Source organism: Ischnura elegans, chromosome 7 (genome assembly GCF_921293095.1).
Source record: "Ischnura elegans chromosome 7, ioIscEleg1.1, whole genome shotgun sequence".
Lineage (NCBI taxonomy): Eukaryota > Metazoa > Arthropoda > Insecta > Odonata > Coenagrionidae > Ischnura > Ischnura elegans.
This window is the reverse complement of record NC_060252.1, coordinates 64,404,949-64,429,199: the sequence shown is the minus strand read 5'-3', so window position 1 is coordinate 64,429,199 and position 24,251 is coordinate 64,404,949. Positions and strand designations below refer to the sequence as shown.

The following is a 24,251-nucleotide window of genomic DNA, read 5'->3' as shown; positions in this document are numbered from 1 at the left end:
ATAGAATTTGTCAAAAGATCATTTATTAAAATTTCTGGAATTCTGGATCCCATTGGTAAAAAAAACTTTTCCTTTCAAAAAAGTTTCAGATCATACTCTCACTACTTTCATAAATATCTCTCACCGTTCAACACTTTAAAAGTAATCAAAACATAACAAATTCATTTACAAAAAGATCTATCAAAACTTGCAAAGATTATGCATTTATGTATTGCCTTTAGCAATCACAAGCATAATTAGTCAAATAAACTATGCAAAACTTTTTTAGTATTCTCATACACCAAAAACAAGGCAGCAGTGGCAGGAACTGTACGCACCAAAGTTGGTTTCAAACCATTGTACAGAGCAGGCAAACCTATGAAAAACAAATGAAAATATGTTAAATTGATCACATTATTCGTCAAAAGTCAATTGAATGGTATCGATTGAGCAACTTTTTCCAAAAGCCTCATCATATTAAAATACCCAGTCGATAAAATAAACCCTGGGACTCTGTACACAATATGTAATTAAATGATAGTCATATAAAAAGTTAACAAACACCACTGACAACATATGAATTACATATACTCAATAATGTGCAGTAACAATGGTAATCATAAAACCTATACATCTAAGTCTTTCATTAAATAGAAATGGCCACAATTTCACAGAAAGCCTTATTATCAGAGGATTGGATCCATTATAGGAATGTACACCACATAACAACCACACTTGTACAAATAGATGACCAGATAAAAGAACCTCCTCTTATTATGTTCATGAAATTGTATACGCTCTGTTCCACCAAAACTGTAATGTATTCACCTATTAACACATACAGGAACATGTATCATTCAACCTGGCCTTAACTTTAGTACTTCATTTTTTATCCTGAGCATACTAAAAAAGGAAAATAAATGAAACCTTACCTTCTTTTTTGTATATATCAAGGAATACTTTCATTAATGGCTCCTTAGATCCTTCAACCTGAATTCGAGACTTAATAACATCTGCAGGAAATATAACAAGCCAAAATGTAACACCTCCAATACCTCCCGCTAGCATTGTCTTCAATGGTCCTGTAATATTAAAAAGGATAAAAAGCATTAACACTAATATAGGGGTCCAATAATCCGTCAATTTTCAATGTTCAAATTACATTATTAATTGGTTGATTCAAAATGAACTCTAATTTTCTCATTTTGATTCATATTCTATTGCGCCCTAAGCCCCTGAGTTATTAAAAATGTGCATGTATACATTTGCAGCAAAAAATACAATATAAGCATAATAATCTAAAACATACATTTATTAGTGACTAAGGTTAAAGTCACAAAGTGCGTTACTGGACTACATATGATGTTATACACAGCCAGGCTGCCTGCTGTTGATCTGGGACAGTGCTGATGTATAAACACGATTAAAAAGTTACATTCATTTTTATATTTATATTTAAAGGCCTGTACTCATAGTGATAAATAAATAGCTGCTACTTATACTATGCAACTAGAATGATAGTGCAATCAAGCAGTTTCAATGCCAATTACGTCAGTTACATTCTGAGATCCCTAACAACGGTGAACCCTATTTCAAAATAGATAAATGTGAGCAGGAACATAAATTGAAAAAATAAGATAGGGAGTATAATGCACATTTCATTATTGGAAAGCATTAGTAGTATGAGATTTAGATTAGTAGAATGAGATTTTTTCATGGGCAACTTCTCCGAAGATGGATTTTCTTCAGTAGTCTCTGTGCGGCGACATTCAGATGCCAATGAGCTTCGTAAATTTTTTCCACCCTTGTACATACATACATGAAACTCAAGACATTGCTGAGACTAATTTTGAATATGCAATTAGATCAAAGAGACTGAAAGAAAATGTTGGATTACCTATGTCATCTTTACTCTGTCCCTCCTTAGCCAACATCTGCCTGGAGGCCTCATAGCCACCAAAAAAGAAGAAATATCCAGGCATTTCTCGGACTATAGTGGATGTCAACCCTCTAAATAACCCTGGTATGCCTTCTTGTACGAGTATCTGTTTGGTCAGCTTGAAAGGTCCTATCTTGCCCTGAAATGAAATTACCAATTCTCAGAGAGGAAACTAATTACACAACAATTGAAACCAATGTCTTACAAAATATTCATAAATTCCACATCAAAATTAATGTGATTGAATGACTTCTAATGATACTAATAATAACATTTGTCTGCCCAAGGACCTCTTACATCATTAATGAATGAGATAAGGCATGCCATAAATATATAAAATCTATATACAGACTCCCGATTATCCGGCTGCGGAATATTCGTGCAAGATTTTCACTCTCGCTCAATTTTTCCGCAATCTTAATAAAAAAAATTGGATGCAAAATCATTGGAATGATGGCATTACTGCTAGGATATACGGGGCTTATTATTCCCGTTAGAATTCCCTTCTTAAAACGGAAGCGATCACGCGCTAGCAGCATTCACGGGAACACCGTGTTCCTGTTTTCCAAGCCTCGCAGTGCGCAACCTTGCTCCTTGATCACGGATACACGTCGTGCAGCAGTTGCAACCCAGGCAACTTGTGCGAGACGGCGTGGTGCCTGACAGTGTAGTTTCCGATGTCGAGCAGTGGTTTTGAAGCATTCGTGCACACCACTTTTCTGTATCTGTGAACACGCAGCCACAGTAGCATGGTTTCGAAACCAGGTCTTATATGGAATATTGATAATACGAGTGCAACCATGTTATCGCCGCTAAAAAGATCGCGAACTGGCGAAGAAAGCTCTCAAGGAGTCTGGGAAGCACTCTTAAATAAAAGAATAACTGCACAAATAATAATAATAATATACGGTAAAACCTCTTTATATCGTAACGGTGGGGACCAAAATTTGGGCATTTTGATGTATGGAGGTTCACTATAGAGAGGTTTTAGTGATAGGCACCATTTTTTCATATCATTCAGAAATGAAAGGCACTACTATCTATAAAACCATTATATGTATGTGTTTAAACAAACATGCATGGATTAGTGAACATATATTTATTACCTATATACAAAATAATTACAGAAAGCGTGTGCTATCACATGATTTTTACTACGATTTGAGAGAAAATTATGAGATCTCTCTTAATTCAACAGTCATTTAAAATGATTAGGATAGTTGGATACCTTTTTTCTCATTTACTGTTAGGTATGCTCTCATATGGAACAAAATTGCCACAACTAATGATTAACGTGAAAATTACAGCATATTAAAGGTATAGAAGAAAAAAATGATAAGGGTGAAACATTTATCACTGAAAATGCCATTCCATGTACGTAATCGCGGCTGCATTAATGGTGCCTAGTTGTCTCGGTTTGATTAGAAGAGGTAGTTAGGCCGTCTCGGGGGTATCTCCTTGGTATGATAAGTGGAGGTTTTACGATATAAAGAGGTTCACTACAGAGGTTTGCCTATAAATTTACATGTAAATCAGATGGGACCGTAGGGATGGTATGATGTATGGAGGTTTATGATAAATGCGATGGTGTTTGGCGTAACATGGTGAAACTCCTTCATGATGCACAAAGGTTAAGAAAAGACTTAGCTGTTTCACAAAATAAAATATATTTGCGACCGGTTTCGATACAGCGTATCATCATCTGGCCTAAAGAGGTTTATGATGTAAAGAGGTTCACTACATAGAGGTTTTACTGTATTGTTTGTTTTACGTAATTTATGAACATTGTAAGACATTTGAGTGAAAGTTTGGGTTATCCGTGTTTTCTGATTATTCATGCTGTCCCTCCCCATCATTAACCCAGATAATCAGGAGTGTACTGTATATGTCCAACACAGGTGCCATAACATACTGCACACATTATACACAAACAATTCAGATTGATAATTATTAATGGAATAAGTAAGATATTCTTCAATTGAATAATACATCTTAGTCATCAAATGTCTTTCCAATTTGAGTTTGAACAGATAAATATGCTATTTTGATTTTAATACATATATATGATCTTACCTACATGCAAACCCAAGAGCAGTTTATTCTTTTTAATACATGATGGTGATTTATTAAGCAGATTTTATTTGGTCCATTTTAGCTACTTAAGTTCTCACAAAATTACAATGAATATCTTTTTTTTGCTCATGTCAGGTGAATATGGAAATATGTATATTGTTTTCACTAAATTTCTCCAAATTATTTTTCACAAGCTTGGCAGCGAAGAATATACAGATGCAAGCAAATGGAAGAATATTCAACTCTTTAAAAATTAGCTTGCTAAGATATCTGTAACGAAACTGGGCAATGATTTTATAGCACATTTCTGGGGCTGGAATATTTTCATATGAAGAGGGATATATCCCAAAAAGATATTAATCTACGATACATAGGAGTTCCAATTTTTCAACCGTACATCTAAGCAGCCTCCGAATGTCTCAAACTCAGTTTACTGCTAAGTTAATTGACGTGGTCTGCCCAGTTCATTTTATACATCAGGAATACTTACTCCAAAATTTAAAAATTTCAACTTCAATTGATTTACGTTCAAATCTCACAAAGATGCTTTCAGTTGGCTGGCCACTGGACATAAAACATATCAAGTTACTTTTACTGGGGCTCACAGTAAGGAGATTCTAAGAGTCCATCAGTGACTAGTTGAGCTTGGTCAATCAATACTTGATTAGAATTTGTTGAAATATTACTATGTGGTATTATCAGCTCATAAAATTCATGTCATTTCCAAAGATGAGATTGGCTGACTTCTATTGATACCAATAATAAAATTTATTTGACATACAGTAGGTAAGTTGTTATTTTACAATACAAATAATATCTCTTGAAAATTTGATGAAAATAATTTATCAAAGAAAAACAAAATCATAAAAAATATAACAAACCGAAACAAAATACAAACTTCATGGAGAGAAGGAAAATTCTCTATCACAGAGTAACAAGTATTTTAATGACTGGAATAATACGACAATTATTTGGAAATGATAAGGGAAGAGAATGATATATAATGATAGTCATACCTATACATAATGGTACACTAATTACCAAAGATTATATATAGGCTTGAAAATACACAAATTCCGAAGAGAAAAACAATCCAATTATAAATTTTCCAGCATTCTGAAATTAGGGATTAAAAATTTTTCAAAGTACACCCATGTCTCAATTTCGATTAGCGCAATTTCGATATAGCGCAAATTCGTTCCTCGGGGAAATATTGCAACGCAGTGTAGCCTAATCAAAAATCTTAAACACTCTCGTGATAAAACGTGAACTTGCGCTAAGTACACACGAAATTTCTATCATTTTACGCATATTCATATTATTGCTTGCCTCAAATCTTCTTTTTTGTTTATATATTATTCGAAATCCATTGCTGTGCAATGGCCAAAAGTATTACTCGTCATTGGGTCAAGATAGCCGGCCTACCGAAGTAATTTATCTCGTCTCCTTAACAGAATAATAATGAATAATTTAGATCGTTAATTAAGCTTGGGGCTAGTAGAAATGAGTTTTTTTCAGTAATACGGTGAGTCTCAAACACAATGGCTTCGTTCCCTCCCCGCAGTCGTATGCCTTCTACGTCTCAGGAATACAGTTCAGCAGTGGAAGGTGATATAGAAAGAGCCATACAGAGTAAAAACCAAGAGAATATGACAAAAAAATAGGAATGCGTGTAGAAAATCAAGAATTTATCAAGAAAAACTATAAACCTAGAAGAGGAATTGAAAGAGGTCAATTGCTTTGAAAATGGAGAACGTCAAAGCGATATTGCTCGAAAGTTTAAACGCACGATGCCTTATTCTGAATAAAGACGAAGTTAAAACATCAGTGACCTCAGCCGCACCAACTTCAGCCAAGCGGTCTACACATACGGAAAGTTCATAGTGAATTAGTACAAAAAGACGAGAGTGGTAATCGCTCCGAGACATTTAGTGAAAGCTCCGGTTGGTTCCAGAATTTAAACGGCAAGCAGGTATTTTCAGTGCGGCGATATCAGGTGAATCTGCAAGTGTTGATAGCGCAGTCACCGCAACATTTTCTGATGAACTCCAAGCTGTGATTGAAAGTGGCTCCTTTCCCCCTCAACCAGTTTTTAGTGTTGACGAGACGATATTGTTTTGGAAAAGAATGCAATCTCGTTCATTCATTTTCAGGGAAGGAAAACCTGGGTCAGGTTTCAAGGCATTTAAAGACTGTTTCACGTAGCTGCTATAATGACTCGGAGGACTTCAAATTAAAATGATTTATCATTCTTTAACTCCGCTAGCTATGAAATGGCATTCAAAGTAGCATTTTCCTGTCATTTTGATGAGCGACAAAAGGGCCTGGGTGACATAATAGTTGTTTTTGGACAAGTTTGAAAAATCGTCAACTGCCGGCAACGCATTACGATCCCCTGAGATAGCAGAAGTTAGCCCACCCGCACGACAGGAGGGAATTTAAAAAGCACGTAAGAATTTTTTTTAACGTGAATAAAAGTCTTCAAATGCGTGCGTACTATCTTTAAAGATGTTTTAAACTATAAATATTTATATAAATAATGTTTTCTATGGCTATTTATGGGAATATATATGTTTTAGAGGAAATTCAATACCCAAGACCTATGCTACCAGGAACGCATCCCTATCTTCTCAATGTTAAAACGCTCTCGTATAACGCAAATTCGTATAGCGCAAAGACCCCAAGGAACGCATCCCTTGCGCTATACGAGACATGGGTGTATATTTTATCTTTCTGACCTAGAGTAGAAAAATTGCTATTCTGTGGAAATTGATAAGTTATACTCTTTTTTTCCTCCTATAAAGGTGTATAAGCACCAGATTCTTTTACCTCAATTGCCACTATAAAAGAGCATTAACCATGGTGAGATTCAGAATATTTTTATGATAGAGGTTAAACGCAAGATGGTATTATTCAAACATCAAAAAATTAGTTTACAGCTTTCATTCCTTCAAATGAAATTTTTTATAGAATAGAGCCATTAAATTTTTAGATAAGATGACAAAGACATGCAGCAAACAATGATGTCATTGGGCTTGTGAGGATCATTTTTCTGTTTAGAGACTTATCAGACTAAGGCTTTTCTGATAAGATTTATGACTACTAACAAATACTACCACATACATGTATCCTGATAAGACAAATTCCTTCAATAAAATATACAGCTTACCAAATGGAGTAGGAAATTATCAGCACATGCCAAGACACACATCGTAAAATAATAACTAACAGTAAACATCACTTTTATCACAAGCTATCTTTTCTATATTTGAAAGCTAGTGGCACAAAAGAATTCTAATCATCAGCATAAACAGCTGTCAGAAAAATGAATAAAATAGTAAGATGCTGGAGATGAATTTAGTAACATAGTAAAGATTGAAATGGATACATTAAATTGAAAAATAAATGACTGGGAACTTGAAGAAGGAATTGATGGTTTGAGGCGAAACTTTGTGAAAGCAATTCATTATGAAGAATGAAAATTCATGTTAAAGTACAAGTTTCTTCTTTTTCATTCTTCTTATTGAAAAAGGATTAGAAAAGTAGTGAGAAATTCAGACTAATCTTTGGAAGGAAAACCAGATCATAATGACATCCATTTTAGTGTTTCTAGCTACACATTTACAGGCAATAAGTTTAAATATTCATTCTCTTTTCACATTTGATGACAAAAATTGTGGAGCGAACTCCATGGATGCTTGTTCTTAAATGACTGCCACAGACGGTTAGGCCTTTCATATCTCTACTGATAAACTGTAATTGTATTTAGCAGCCAGATTATCAAAATATCAATAGCAAATTTTGTAAAGACACACTCAAGCCCAATTACCAAACACCTAAAAATAATATCTGATTGAATCAAACCTAATTGAAAACTTCAACATCAACTTCACTATTAAAAATAAACATAGACATCAGTAATTTAATCTATGTTCAGAAAAACTTAAGCCAGCTTTGAAAGGGACAAGTAAAAAAAGAAACCTATTTACAGTGGCATAAAAAGTATTAATAAATTTATTATACCTTTAATAACTTTGTTGCAGCCTCAGAATTTGCCGCAGTTCCATTCACGTTTTTTAACTGAGCACATCGTTTAGCAGCATTAACCTCATTCAAGGCTTGCAACCGACATTTTACCAGTTCTGTGGGGCATAATGTGAAGGATGAGAAGAAAGCAGCAAGACAACCAGCAAATGAATTTCCAAGAATTGATAGGTCCTCAGTTCTCTGCAAAAAATTCAAATTTCAGTGGATCCACCCAAAGGAATGGAGATACATACAAATTTACAAGTGTAAAGTGATAAGTAACAAATCATGTTAAATTAAAAGTGATAATGCATTAAATTAGAGGAAGGCAATTCCTCTGAAAATATCATTACTTTGAGATTTATTTAATATAATCATTACCATTATCAGCCACCAATCACAAGATAGATTTATTTATCAGAAAATAGTATACAGTTGAGGACCTCAAATACCGGAATCCAGAAATCTGGAAAACCAGAAATCCAGAACGTTTGAAAATTCCTCTGTATAGAGTTTTGACTTGCCACCTCGTGGCACCACTCTCTGAGCCTTGTTCTGGGATGAGTAGGAAGTTAGCACATGCTATGAACATATGCTAAAAACCTAGGCAAGCACATGTAGGGATCTCAAATATGGAGCACAAGAGCCTGAATGCATTTATAAATGAATTAATTAATTAACAAAATATAGAAGCATTTGCACTGATTAACTGTCCAACTAAGGAATGTATCAATATGAATCACAACTTCTGCTAGCAAATGCTATCAACAAAAGCTACTGAGGATGAAGAAAAAGATGTACGTATTTCTTTCTCCTTCTCATCCAGTATTAAGAATAGTTAATGCAGAGAAGCTATGGTCATGATTTGATGACTTATTCGGGAAGTTTTTTGCCTCCTTCTATGTAATGAACTTGAATCCATCTAAGGCGACAAATATCCTTCCAGAAGTTGTTCAACAGAACATCCACACATTCACATGTAGCTAGACCGCTGCTCCTATTACACAGCTGAGATGATTGAGACTATATTTGCTATCCATCGGTTGCGTACATAGTTGCGTTGCTTACGTAGTTGTGAGGTGTACAGTGAATATTTCACATAAAGGAAAATATAGCGATATAGTGGAGGAAAACATTGTAGGGGAAGAAGTTTTCATCTAAAATTGCATAACTTTAACTGAAGAATCGATTAAAGGTTTGGAACAAAAACACTTTATAACTGAGCAGCATATTATGGGGCTGTATAAAATTCTAGAAGTTTAGCATAAAAACAAAAATAGCCATATGAAGCAGTTAACTTTGTATTACATGTTCAGTACAAATAGCATGTCTGCTGACCTAAGTGACGAATTTGGGGCCTGTTGCTCAAAATCCAAATAATATTTAGAATTTTTTGAGCATTAAATCACGTACTACTTTTTCTCTAATAATTTTAAATATATTAAATTGAAATACCGCAAAAAGGTTTATGATAATTAATGTTAAAATCCCTTTCCTGCATATTTTCTGAGTTATGTTTTGTTGCATGAAAATTCTCAAAAGAGTGTATTACTTTTTCTGCATACTGAAGACCAGAAATCTAGAAAAACCAAAAACCCTTTGGTCCCAAGCTTTCAGGATTTGAGGTCCTCAACTCTACTTGAGGATCAAATTTGTTATTTATAAAAAAATTAAGTGAGTATGATCATAAATCATGAAGAAGAAAAACCAGATTGAGTAATTGAATGATAAGAAAGATTGCTTATACATATACATACATATCAATGGATACATTCTAACAACACATATCTCAAAATTTGGCCGGTCTGAGTTAATATTGCTAATACTGTTAGTAAATGCTAAAATTCAAGCAAAAAACAACTCTTTGTTTGCTGATGTATGCTTCTTTTTCAGTTTTATGTATTTTTGGTTTTTAATCGCAATTAAAATTATATACAATTAAGAAAATAAATCATTTTTTTGCTCTCCTGAAAAGTTGCTATTTTTGAGACATGTGTTATTAGAACTTAGCCATCGATATGTATATCACAACATAAAAGGATTTCATTAATACATACCACACTGAAAATAATCCATGAAATCACATATTAAAATAATACATACAAAATAAAACTATAAATGCCAACACAAGTACATAACAGTAAAAACAGAATTTAGTTCCAATGCTAGATTTCCCGGCAACTACTTCTTGTTCTAAAACAACAAATACGATTAAAAATCGAACCAGAAAAATAACAAAAGACTAAGAAATCAAAAAAAAAGGAAAAGCTAAGTTTGAAATCTAAAGCACCAAAAAGCCAGTGATCAACTGTTATAAGCCACTCAAAAATTTAGGGAAGAAGAATAGCTTAAACATTCAACTACTGAATAAATCATCATCATATTAGATATCATCAAGGTGAAAATAATTGTAAACTAATAAAACAAATAAAAATAAAACGAGATAATAATCAACATTTAGCCCCATTGTTACCAATTCCTAAGTTGCAAGAGTGAATAAAAATTACGTGTAAGTGTAAAGTTCCATGGGCCTTGCCTTTACACAAGAGCAACTATGCAAACTCATCCATGACCCATTCCTTTCCCCGGGCTAACAAACTCATTTTCAGTGAGGTTTTCATGGGAGCTCACAAATACTTCATCCAGAATTTGAAAACAGGACCCTCAGGCAACTAGCCCAATGCTCTTCCCACTAAGTTACCATTCTTCCTACTCCTTAAGACTATTCAAAGGGATTTGGTAACTAGCCAATCCTGAGAACTGGAAAATGAGAAGTAATGGCAGGGGCAAAGAAACAAAAGGAATCTAATTCAGCTTTTTGAGTGATGACCTGCAAGTCATACAGACCAACTGTTAGGAATGATGAGGTGGCAGATACATATGGGGGGGTGCACACCCCACCCCTTGCGGGGCCACTCACATTGCCAAACATTGCAGAATCACAACTTTAACTTTTTCATATCACAATATGGCATTGTCTTGTATAAGTGTATAATCAGTATAAACAAACCCACATAGCAACGAACCTCTCAGAGACGTCTCACTATGATCTCGAATGTCTCGAATATCGCAAATGTCTCTGAGATGTCTCAGAGATGTAATCGTGAGCCGTTCAGGAAATTAAAAAAAAAACTTATTGAAACGCCATCAATGCCTTCCATATATATTTTTCGGTGCAATTGCGCAGTTTTGATTATTAAAATCACAACATTTAATATGGGTTTCTTATTTTCAAAAGGTCATCCATCAAAAATTCGTCACTAAAAATGATCGAGATAAGTAGGTCACAACTGTATAATTTGCATTTAATTATTTTTTGCCTACATTTTTAAGCATACCAGAGTACAAACTCTTATGAGACATCTCAGAGACTTATCTGAGACGTGTCATGAGACATCTGATAGACCATTTTTTTGGACATAGTGACATCTCAGAGAAGTCTCAGAGATGTCTCTGAAGCTCTCAGAATGTCTCTGAGTCGTAACAGGAGATATTCGAGACGTCTCAGAGACGTATTTCTGCTGTGTGGGAAGCTTTCTGAAACTTTGCATGTGACTTGATTATTTTTTTATTACGATAAAAGTAAATGTAGCTCAAATATCTTTATCCACGACTGGAGAGATGTCATAAACATTGATTATCAGTAGTTGAAAAAGTTACAATAGAGAGTAAAGCCCAAGATGCCCACCCATGTTATTTCCCGGAAAGTGTAAAATCATTGCGGACAAATGAATGATCAAAGGAAAATAACCAAAGTAGGATAGCTCTCGCAATTGCACGTGATGCAGCTGCTAAAAGCCTATTAGGCTTCAGGTAACTGTGAATGTCACCTCAGTAAGTCAGTCACTCTCATTGCTGCCAGTATAATTATCTGGGCTTAATCACAAAAACACAATCTTGGCAGAAAAGGGAAAACTTCACTTTCAGGTCTAAAACAAAACTGATCAATGCTACACTTTCAATATGGAGAAGCATCCTTAAATTAGCGTAGCAAAATTTTGAAGTGTAACTAAGATAACAAGGTGAAGAGAGGAATAATAAATAAGTTATAGTAACAATAACATAAATCAAAAGTCACACATCATGCATTTTAGCACTTACCCAGTACTACGATGATTGAATAATACAGAGCATTCCTAAAAATATATTAGCTTATTAAAAAAGAAAGCCAGTTGAACACATTACCATGCATGCATTTTTTCACCGTCTATATACATATACATATATATGAAAGAAAGTCAAAAATCGTGTTACATAGTTACACCATTAATAACTCGAGAACGGCTGAACCGATGTGAATGATATGTATTCATTTTTTTTTTTTTCGATTTGTCTCAGCCCCAGATAACAGAATAAACATTAAAAAATAATGATAGTTCAAGAAAAAAATTAATATTGATCTTAGGGGTATGTTTTGAGGAGTTGGTAACACTGCCAAAGCTGTCAAGTCGGTCAACACTAGATGATTTGTTTTGTTTTCACCAATTTAATGTCTGAGCTTCGTAACAGTATTAAAAACATTTCAATACTTATAACATATTAATGTAATTGTTGACTATTGGTAATGGCTGTGTTCCTATCGACGAACAGAGCGGTTCGATTTCATTTCCTCGGAATTTTTGCCATTTCGTTTCATCGAAAGATGAGCTCATTAAAAAGTGTACCCAAACATGATTGACAACCACAAAATCTCAAACGGTTGGGTGAGTAAGCATTTTTGGCAGCTAAGAATGAAGATGCGGATAAATTAAAATTTGTTACATATGTATTCAGAATTGGTACTCTGCATTCACTCAAATTTATTGAAAGTGTAACAACAAAGACGAAGTCACCAACTTTTCGTCTGAATTTTTAAACTTCTTGAATGTGCCTGGCTTACCACCTCACAATTTACAGCTGAAGGTTGGCCAAGAGGTCATGATGCTTTGAAACCAAAACTATGCAATGATATGTATATGGTGATAAAAAACTGATAATCAATGTGATTCACGGACTATACCCAAAGGAAAATTCAATGATGCGGAGGTTCTCATTCCGAGGATTCCCATGATCCCAATTAATATGCTCTTTGAGTTAAAACAAATTCAATATCCAATTCATGTTTTATTTTCCATGATGATTTACAAATCACAAGGTGATGGTCTGAATCTAGAATGTTTTTCTCATGGCCAAATGTGCGTGGCATGTCCACGTGTTGGTAAACCATCTGATACTAGACTCAAGAGAAAAAACCCGAACGTGTAAGGTAGACCAGGGCACATCTACACACGGGACTGGTTTATGCGACAGACTTAGGCCTTAAAACCTTTTTTACCATTAAAAGCACAAATAGGCCAACAACAGAATGCATAAAAATTTGACTGCTTCACAAGAACGCATAAAATTTCCTAAGTTAATACATAAAAATTAGAAAATTCATTGAAAAAATCCCTGTATGTTTGCCCTGTCTACATTATGTATATTGAATAGAGTGCATCATGAAGGAGTTTCACCATATTACGCCAACCACCATCGCATTTATCAGAGATAATTTCTTTCTAATAAGGCATTGTAATACTTATTTTTGTAGTTTTACTGATTTTTTCTCATTTTACTATCATAATTAAGAAATTATTAAAATAAGTACTGCCGCTCTTGATTTAAAAATGGTGTTACTGAACAGTTCATTTATTATTAGGTGTTACAAAGTTTGCCCGGTCAGCTAGTAATTTTTTACAACAAAAACATCTTAATTCAAAATTAAAAGGAAATATCTCAGGAAAGACATGCCTGGGTAATATGGTGCAATTTTTTTAAGGTGCTAGTTAATTTTGAGAAAAATTTAAATGCGCATTACTTGTTGACAATTCCTGCAGTCTTCATTGAAATTCAATTCAAGCTAAATGGAGGCCAATAAAATTCTGTTCAGTCCTGCAATTTCATTCATTAGCCTCCATTGAAGAAGCATGCTTAGAAAAGAGAAAATTATGTCAATCCTGTATAAGGGATGGTAGACAAAAGAAAAATGGTGACATTTAACAACAATGCAAAAATAAAATCATCACCATACAAAATATCATATTTGCATTCATTGTCATTATATATAGCAAAAATTACTGGACCCACAAAAATTTAAGGTGACACAAGAGGACTGAGGTAATAAGAAGGAACAGGAACTTCCATCATAAAATATTACAGAAATCATAATTTCATCAGTTTCTTAAGACAATTTAGCCCTTTCGCTGCTGAACACCCTTCAGAAACCTGCTTGTCACAAGTAGTGAAAGTGCTGAGCGCAGGATAGGAAGGTAGGAAAGGTACATTCACAGCAGCCTACCGTGCCAACGTACCAGGTACGTTCATAGCAGTGAAAGGGCTAAAGAGATAAATTATTTTTATTCCTCAAACCTAATGATACATACATTGACTACAACCACTTATGACAAGATAATAAACAGTCAAACTTCAGTGAGGACCATTAAATTATTTTATATTAGCTATTATATTATAATACTCAACTGTGTAACAAACTTAGCCTATTTAAACCGCATTTTAAACATATATGTCTAAGCAAAATCAAAATGTTGAAAGACTGCTGCATAATTTTGCTGCAGTCTAGAGATTTCTTACCACAGCACAGCATTATCATTTTGTTGATAACTATTTCATATATGAATATGGAAAAAGTATCCACTGTTACAAAAATAGTTCTGTTTAGTTTTTATTAGTTTCTGGAGGTTACTCCTGCAGTAAGTTGTAATATAAAATGTAAGGATCACTTAAAGTCATAACCGGCCAATTTGTAAAGGAAACCCAGTAACAACAACATCTGGTAAACAGACACTTTGTGTATAAGTACCGACTATGTGGAAAAAGAAATATCCTCTAAAATTTAAGATGGTTAAAAAATATACCTTTGTGGCAGAGAAAGAGGCTATGACTTTCTGGCATGCACCATAGCCAGCAAATAAAACTGAATTCTCTGCAACATTGGCGGCCACAGCTGGGATGGTTCCAGCATAAAGACCACGTGAAATTCCCTCCTGCGCTAGTGTGCGTTTGAAACAATCCACCATCCCTGTATACAGCTGAGGAAATGCTTGCATTTTCACTTTTACAGTGTCCAAAGGCTGTCCCACATATACAGATGCCACGCCACCTAAGAAAAAAAGATATTTTCTTAATTATGATGGCCATGGTTTGACTGAGGCTTTTCAAAATCAAAAAACTTAAAAAATAGGCAGAAATATCCAATTAAGTATATGGACAATTTCTATGACAGAGATTATATAGAGATACCAATAGAAGGTAAAAAAAAAGCCAGATATGACTAAAAAGCACCTTTTTTAATCGCAAGTGTGACTTTATTTTTAAAAAATTAGCTAATACCTATAACTGAGAGAGAAAATTCTTTCTTGGATGAAGAAGAAGTTTCATCAGCTAAATCATACGTCATATCAAAATATTGTGCGCTCATTTTGATAGGAAGAAATTAGTCACTGTGTATAAATTTTCTAAAGCCTGTCTTTTTTTTTGGCAGAGGCAAATGGACTTAAAATAAGATAGAACTTGAACAAGTGCTAAATATTAACCCTTAGACTGCGGGAACTCCTTTAAATGTTTAGTTTTTCTGGGATGCTGGGGGAGAGTTAAGCTGCATTAGCGAACCCTAGAGTGAGGGGAAGTGCACTCTACACGGGTAACAATAAAAATTTTAGAAAACTGAAGAAGGTAGTCTTGCGATGGTCAAATGTTTAAAAACATTTTTCAGCAGTCAGCGTACAAAACAGATAATAATGCTCCCGCAGTCAAAGGTTTAATCCATGGCTTTCATTTATTTTTATGAATAAAATGTTACATTGTATAAACTTGAGGAAAAAAATCTGAGAGCCATTAAAATACAGAGTCATTGCCAAAATAAAGATTTTCTCCATAATATCAATTTAAAATAGGTTTCATTGATTACAGATGACCTAAATCAAGACATTATAGCTATATAAATCCAAAATACGACAGCCACTCCATTTCACATCAGTAGTTCATACAAATTCAATTGGTGTCAAAGATATGTTATAAGTTAAACTAATTCACAAAAGCCTAAAAGGCCTGGTTACACGATACATAAACATTTACGGGCTAATGTCTAAATTTATGAATGCGAGAATGTACGCCAAAATGCACCGTGTTACCACCCAACTTGTGTGAATGCATGCACAGAAAAGAGAACCAGTTCTAATTCAGTTCATGCATTCGTATATGTTCCGTTCCAGTCCACAAAAATCATTCACGCAAGCATACATTAACTTGTATGTGTTAATGTACCGTGTAACCAGGCCTTAAGTTTATGTTACTTACATATACGTACTTATTATTGAAAGTTTTATGCCTATTGAAAAAAGGAGAAATCCTGATCATGGTATGGTCAGTTAATCATCATCAAATTTCTTCAATTTAGTAAAAGCCTCCAGTAGTTCGGGAAAAAATTAAAAGTTTTACAACATGTAAAATATTATGCATTCCTTTTAAGACATTCTCACTTGTAATGGTTACCATTGAAAATGTACCTACATACTGCAATCCACTCATTGCAACTGCAAATATGAATTATGTATAGTATCTAGATCAATATCTTGCATGTGAAACAGAAGTTAGCAAAACAATTTTGGCATATACTCTATAGCAACTTCTGTCATCTGTAGGGCTCCCACCCTATTGACAGGAAAATAATACTGAAGCTTAAACTACAATTACATGCTAAATGGATACATATATCTCTACATAAAATGATACAATTTTATGTGGCTTCCTTGGGAGAAATTAAAGAAACTTAATAAAATATCAGGAGAAGAAATACAATCTTAAAAACCTCTATATTAAGGAGAAAGCACTTCACACTTATAGTATACTTAGAACGATGATAGAATTTCAGGAATTTTTACTGACATTACGAACCACTTCCCGGGTGAAACATTCAAATATCCCCAAACAAATTTCTCAATACATGAGGTGGCCCAGGGAAAGGAACTAGACCCCTACTCTGAATCTGTGAAATTCACATGCCTGAGGATTAGTCCAGGTACAGCTCTAACAAGTGACCATGCAAAGCTCAGTTAACAGGGAATCTTCCAGCAGTAACCATCTATAATCTAGGTATATTAATTCAAACAAAAAGCTCTTTCGACTGCACTTTGATTATTATTAATTCCACACTAATGGAAATGGAAAGCAAGAATATCTCACTCCAGAACCATTAACTGCCAACCCAATGTCTTTCAGTACTGGTTTTGTAAGGTCATTCACCATAATAAAAAATTGCAGTGTATATAAATTTCAGATGAATAATAGGAATATTTGTTGGCAAGTACAAATTCTATAATATTTTAATATTATTTTGTACAACAAAACACAACATTTGCCTGCTCAATATGGGGAGACTGGCCAAATGACATATCACCCATGGTCATTAGATGGAAGCAACCAGCGATATCAGAAAATTTCCAAAATGCTTTCCATTTAAGGACTAATGACAGAGAGCATGCTAGCTTAGCGGGCAGATTGCTTGGCTTCTGACTGAAGAGTCCTGGGTTCAACTCCTAAAGTAAGGCTTTGATCATCTCCAAGCAAATATCCTTGAAGTGTTGGATGGACAAGGGAAAGGAACTTGCTCCCCTTCCTTAGTGTGTGAGTCAGGGGCGGATCCAGAATTTCTTTCTGGGAGGGGCACAAGCAAGGCCGTATCCAGGATTTTGTTCAGGGGGGGGCACAAGGATACCTTGTAACACAAAACGAACGAAATGATAATGGGACCGTATTAAAAATCTAACATATTTTTAAGGGTCTGGGGGGGGGGGGGGGGGGGGGGGCCCGGGCCCCCGTGCCCCCCCCCCCCCTGGATCCGCCTATGGTGTGAGTCTCACATGCCTGTAGCAAAGTATAGTATAGTACACTCCATATACATACTCTCTACACTCAGGGTGAGCTCTACACTCACCAATATAATCTATGGGTTAATCACTGAGTAAAAGGGTTGAGAACATAGTTGTTTCCTTGCTGATTAATCAAAAAGTATGCAACAGTTGAAAAAATATGGGTTCCCTCATTTATGTACACATCATTAAGAATCCACAGAAGGAGAAAGAAAGGTATAAGATAAGCGCATAAAAGAAAAGGATAAGAGAATGGATGCAGTGGCAGATGGTGCAGCCACAATTCAGAGGGTAAAAATGCAGCATAACTGGGACTCCAACCCAGAACCTTGTAATTGATGGTCGGGTGCTATACTAATTGCATGGTCCTGGTAGAGCATCCAAACAAACAATTGGAAGGTTCTGAGTTAGAGTCCCAGTTACGCTGTATTAGTAGCCCATTCGAGACAAGTTTTGGAGAGGAGCGCCTTCAGTGAGACCATGTCAACGGCCCATGAGCAGCCCTAGCTTTATAAGCTGCAGGCATTTGGGAAAGGAAGACAAAAGTCTTCTTGTGACTCTTTCCCCACCTTTAATAACACAGAAAAAGGTTTTGGAAGCTCCTCTGAGGTACGCTGTAAGTGGAGGCTGGGGTAAAACTGGCATGCTTGTGTTTCCCTCAGCTTGGCTCTAGCCTAATTAGATCTGGACTTCCTGTAGCAATGTAAATTGCTCCCAGTAGAGTCACCCGTGGCATACAATGAAGTAAAGGAGCTAGTCAAAATGTATTTCAGGGGAGGGTTAAAATCACTGTTGAAGTGGACCTGAGAAGCCCTCACAACTATCCCCCTCCCTAAGAATACATAAATAAGAAACTGCAGTTTGGCAGCTCTGGATATAATATATCCAATTACATCCAGATGGCAGCTATGGCTCAGCCATTTGGGCAGTGGGCAAAAAAGTGGGCCCTGCAACCAGGAAAGCTTGTGGGTCTTTACGAGCACAATTATTACTTTTATTATGAAACAGGTAACCATTTAAACATCTAATAATTTAAATTTTAAGAAACCTTAGAGGCACCCGATTTTCATGGACTGTGATAAACTGTCAGTTCAACATTGTCTAAATACATTTTTGTACATAATAAAGAATACAAGTTCGTGGTCTAAATTAGGGCCATAAAAATTCGGTGTCCAAACTTATGAACTGCAGACCAAGTATGCCTGGTTAAATAATTTTCCCTGAATCACCATGTGATTCATTGCACCACAGGCTAAAAAAATAGTTCTATTGTTTGAAAATTAGTTAAACTGGTCTGAATATCAAGACATGGTGATAATTTATTGACATTTGTTTGTATTAATAACTCCATGACGCCTAGCCGAAGGACACATGATGTGATGAGTTTCTTTGAAAGAGGAGATCTATTCAGCTTCTATATTATCATTTCATTGTTATTTAACCACGATATGCAGCGCCTTAATACCTTATTAAAGCAATTTTATTGGTCTTTAATCTGTACACACACCTCACACGGACTAATAAAACTATAATGATTTTTAAAAGTCATCTCACCCAGAGATCCTCCGATGAAATCAATTACTGCATCTTTAAAATTTCCTTTCCTGGTTATTTTACTGGCAGATGTGGTATCAGTTTTTTCACTCCCTGTATCACCCATGGTCGTTGATGATGCGCTTTCCGCGTTGGATGGCACACTGACAGCGGTGCCCTTATGATTTTCTTCAGGCAACGTCTCTTGCATGATTATTCCGTTTCTCTTGGTGCTCAATCTCTCTCTGAAAGATTTTCCAACGTTACATGCTTAAACTAACGTCGAATGAAATAATACATTAACCCAGGAGCTCTGGTAATCAAATGTTTACGACCACGCTTAAGATAGCATTTAATGTTAGTCTCATGGGCTCTGTGGAAGTCTCGGAACACAATCCCTTAATTAGTAGGTCAATCCATCGAAAATCATAATGACCTTGCTAGACATCGGCCTTGGACCTTGGAGTCTGAAAAGTGTGTAGAACCAGATTCTCAAGAACTCTAGGTATTTTTTGGAGAAACAAATTGAAAATAAGATCAGCATAGGTACTAAAAATTTATTCCTATTTGAACGCGTCCCTTCTGCCGTTATCAATACACATTTTCCCACTATGATATATCATTTGAACGTAAATTCATTCAAACTTTTCCACTAACCACCGCCTACCCACTTGGTCAGGGTGGTGGGGGAACAGTCTTGATGACGTCGAAGAAAACAAATGTAACACGAAATTGCGAAATCGTAATCATAAAATCTTTTCGATCATTTCAATTAGTCAACCGTGTGTGTATCTAAAAGTTAACATTGACGAACATCGCCCTGCCGTCGAGGAAGCCAATTAATCATTTCCTCCAATGTTGATTAACGAAAATCGTTGTAATGCTGGGCATTGTTTGTATTGCATTAGTTTTGGGGTCATTGCAATTAACCGTTGCTGACAACAGTTTGCCTACACATGAGAATGGTGCCATGCAAAGTCAAGCCAATACAAATGCTACGTCCCCAATAATAAGGGGTGTGAGTTTGAGCCCCTCCAACAGGATCAATGTTACTTCAACAACCCCTTCTATGCCAAGCAGTTTCCCAGCTGGTGATGTGCAATTGACTGTTCTTCCAACAAAGACGGATGTCCTTTCTTCCAATTTGACTAAAATCACCAAGTCCGATGGAGGTCAAAACACATCGTCCTTGGAATTTGGACCGTCGCAGGCTAAAACTGGAAATACAAATACAGTTATGACGGAAGGTGGTAATAATGTTAATACCCTGGATACGTCTGGAACAAACTTCGAAGGTGCGTCTAAAAGTCCAAGCAAAACAGTGATAGCCGAAGGAGGGGTTGTAGAGTCAGCTGGCGAAAGAGTAACGACTAGTTCCACGGCAGTTCCATTACGTCCCGAATTGGATCCACACTCTGCAATCATTGAAGGAATGTCTTCGATGAAAGAAGGTAAAATAATCGCTCGGAAAGGAGTGGCTCTTGAAAATGTCACAGTAAGCAACAACGAGGTGCACAAGCCTATTGAAATTGTTAAGAACGTTTCATTCCCGAATGGTAACTCTTCAGTGACAAGAAAACCAAAGCCGGCCGTGACTGATGACGGCGATGAGTCAATCAGTGATTACATCCGGAAAATGGATTATATCATACCAATTGTTTGTACTGTCTTCTCCGTGCCTTTACTCATCGTGTTAGCAATTTATTTATACAAAAGGGGTGCAGATCTGTGGGAAAGACGCCACTATAATCGCATGGACTTTCTCATCGAAGGAATTTACAATGAGTGAGGTGTTTGTAATTGTTGCATTTTCTAAAGGATTCAATGTGATATTTTTATGATGGTATTTTATATTTTTAACGTATTATTCTTCTAAAGTGCTTTTATATGCCATCAATTAACATTTTAAATAAATATTTTTACCAAGATTTTATTTATTGGTCTTTGAAGAAATAATCAAACTTCACAATTCAATGAACAGTGTTTCACGTTTGGCTTGTTTACTTTGTGGAATATGTATAATATGAAAAAATCCTAGATCTTACGTGTCCTATTATCAGTAGATACTTCCTTTTTCATTCAACTATATATAAACATTATATGTAGTTTTCTTTTCCTTCATGATATTTTTTAAATATCTGCTTCCATTCCTGTCTTAGGAGGCATTATGATCATGTAGGGTGAGATGAGACATCAATATTAGCTGCAATGTGGTTACTTCAGGCTTGGGATCAAAAGCTTACAAACCTTTTCACTAGTCATGAGCAACCTAAACCCAAGTAAAAATTACTTCCTCAGAGTATAAGAACTCTAGATGGGACCTATTATAACGCAAAAAATAGATACCTAGTGCTATATTGATTAAACAGAGAGTAGCAGTGGCGCAGCGAGGGGGGTGTTTTGGGGGATAAAACCCCTCCAGAGCTCGGAGAAATTTTTAAGTTTAATCCATTTTACTTTTTGGATCAGTATTACTTATAGAATAGTGTTAGGATTTATCAAATATCCCTCAGAAAGCCGTAAAACTCGCCATTTTGAACCATTCTTCAATTTTTTCTGGAGGGGGCCCCCCGCAACTCCTGCTTACCCTGGTAAGTATGCAATACCCCACACCCATAGGTATTAGTTGCGCCTAAAACCCCCCCTAGGCTTAATTCCTAGCTGCGCCCCTGGAGAGTAGGATTAATATGAACCATATGCATCCATTAAAATTTACTGCAACTAAATTGTGATAGTTTCCTCTTAAATAATCTATTTTCAGGCTAAAAATCAATTTGAATAGCTTAAAACTGCTTGTTGTTAAGGAAATATATTTGATGCTGACAAGGCTTACCCAGATACGTATAGTAATATAGTTAAAAATTACTATACTTCTGCTGCACAAACGCTCAACAATCGCCCACCGAATGAAATCCACTCATCTAGTAGCTCTTGTAGTACTAGATGAGCAGATTTCATTCGATGGGCGATTGTTGAGTGTTTTTTGCAGTGGAGGTATCGATTAAATGAAATTCAGTCTTTTCCGCAGGTGGTTTCCATGGTGTTATAGTTACTACTGTAGCATACACAGATCCTCATTTGTTGGGTTTATACAAATAACATTTTATGTGAAAGTCTCAGTGTATGCCACAGCCATGCACTCACCCATGATTCATCTAACTTATTCAGACTATGGTATTAATTTTTTTCTTTACCCATTTTGGAGGATCTTGACCCCTAAACCACTCCATTATACACACCCCTGAATTACTAATTCTCCAATTCACTGAAATGACTCTATTCAAACAAAGCCTGCTTATTAAATTAATTTCAACAGTGAAGAAAAACAAATGGAAGCTTAGCGGCTGCTTGAAAAAGGTAATGCTGGATACTACTAACCTTGGAAGAGTAACAAGCTTCCTACCTCCTCAATCAATATCTTCCTCAAAAACTGCTTGACTCCTTAGTTTATTTCCGGTAAAATAGCATTCTGGTTTATTTGGATTGAGTTCAGTGTAGAAGTAACTTCATTTATTATGGGTTTTTTTAAAACCTATTTTTATGCTTCCCAATAGGCGTTAGTTTTTAGCTTTTTCTAGCTTTTACACTTGTAATTACTATCCATTGGATTCAAATTTGATGGAGAGAGGATGCCAAATTTTATCATTTAATTATAAACCCATGAGAGGAGTGGAGCCTGGTGCAGAAGATCAGCAATATGCGAAACTACACCCTGCCTTTATCCCTCCACACCCTCATCCCCAAAATGAAAGGAGTGAAAATGCAGTTGCTATACATTAATGTAGAAAAAAAATGGAAAAAAAGGCATTCCTAATTTTGCTTCCTAACACCCAATCATGCTCATACTCTTTCTTGCTAATTTTGTGCAGTACTTAGTTTCATCTGAAAAAGCATTGATGGTGCTGTCCAGTGCACAACTCTGCTTTAGACTCTGCATCCCCCAAAGGCTGACAGTAATATTCAGAAATTTTAATGGTTAAAATATGAGCTTTTAAAACGACACGGTTTTTGCATATAGTGGAGCTCAGTAAAAGGAATACATACATTATAAACTTTAAAATTTAGTGACTTCAAATAGAAAAACTAGTATCTATGTATTTGTGAGCCGCACTTGCCTATAGTTTTGGCTACAACACATATATGTACCACCAGCTGGGGAACACATGGCTGTTGTTGGAGGGTGGGGGGTATTTCGAGTGTTTTGCTTTGCTGGGGAACCCTGATAGCGTGTCTCCTTCTTCAGTGTCAGGTTCATCATCCCCCAAATTAAAATCCTTTTTACACCACTGATGAGGTGGTGCTTGCTGCAAATTTCTTGCGAACAGCTGGGTTCCTGACAATTTTACACCACATTTTGTGTAAGTATTGATTCTCAAATTGTGTGGATGATTTTAGCAAAAATGAAATGATTTGATAACTGAATACTAAAAAATTTTGAACATTAAATAATTAAATACCGTCGATTAAGTTTGAAACTACATACAGCAGACTCCCGATTATCCAGCTGCGGTTAATCCGGGTTGCGGATTATCCGTGCATGATTTTCTCTTTCGCTCAATTTTTTCCGCGATCGGTATTAAAAAAATAATAAAATCGGACGCAAAATCATCGGTATTACTACATTAATGCTAGGATACACCGGGATTATTATTTCCGTTAGAATCCTCTTCGTAAAACGGAAGTGATGGCGCGCTAGCCACATTCACGGAAGGAGCGTGTTTTGTTATCCAAGCTTCGTAGCGGGCGGCTGCGCTCCGTGATGACGGATACACGTCCCGCAGCAGTTGCAACCCGGG

The 24,251-nt window shown here is 35.7% G+C and overlaps 2 protein-coding genes across 2 annotated transcripts; one reads left to right on the top strand and one right to left on the bottom strand.

The window, feature by feature from the left end:
• Positions 1 to 6: 6 nt before the first annotated feature.
• Positions 7 to 20,114, bottom strand: LOC124161966 (mitochondrial ornithine transporter 1). Its single transcript, XM_046538249.1, has 7 exons — positions 19,892 to 20,114; positions 19,477 to 19,700; positions 14,911 to 15,155; positions 8,015 to 8,218; positions 1,877 to 2,057; positions 912 to 1,061; positions 7 to 355 (listed from the first exon to the last, which is right to left on the bottom strand). Exons 2-7 carry the CDS (start codon positions 19,664 to 19,666, stop codon positions 237 to 239), a joined length of 1,089 nt encoding a protein of 362 aa, XP_046394205.1. The 5' UTR covers positions 19,667 to 19,700; positions 19,892 to 20,114; the 3' UTR covers positions 7 to 236.
• An 84-nt stretch (positions 20,115 to 20,198) lies between these two features.
• Positions 20,199 to 21,383, top strand: LOC124161967. The gene has a single exon (XM_046538250.1). The coding sequence runs from the start codon at positions 20,336 to 20,338 to the stop codon at positions 21,242 to 21,244; it is 909 nt and encodes a 302-aa protein (XP_046394206.1). The 5' UTR covers positions 20,199 to 20,335; the 3' UTR covers positions 21,245 to 21,383.
• Positions 21,384 to 24,251: the final 2,868 nt, after the last annotated feature.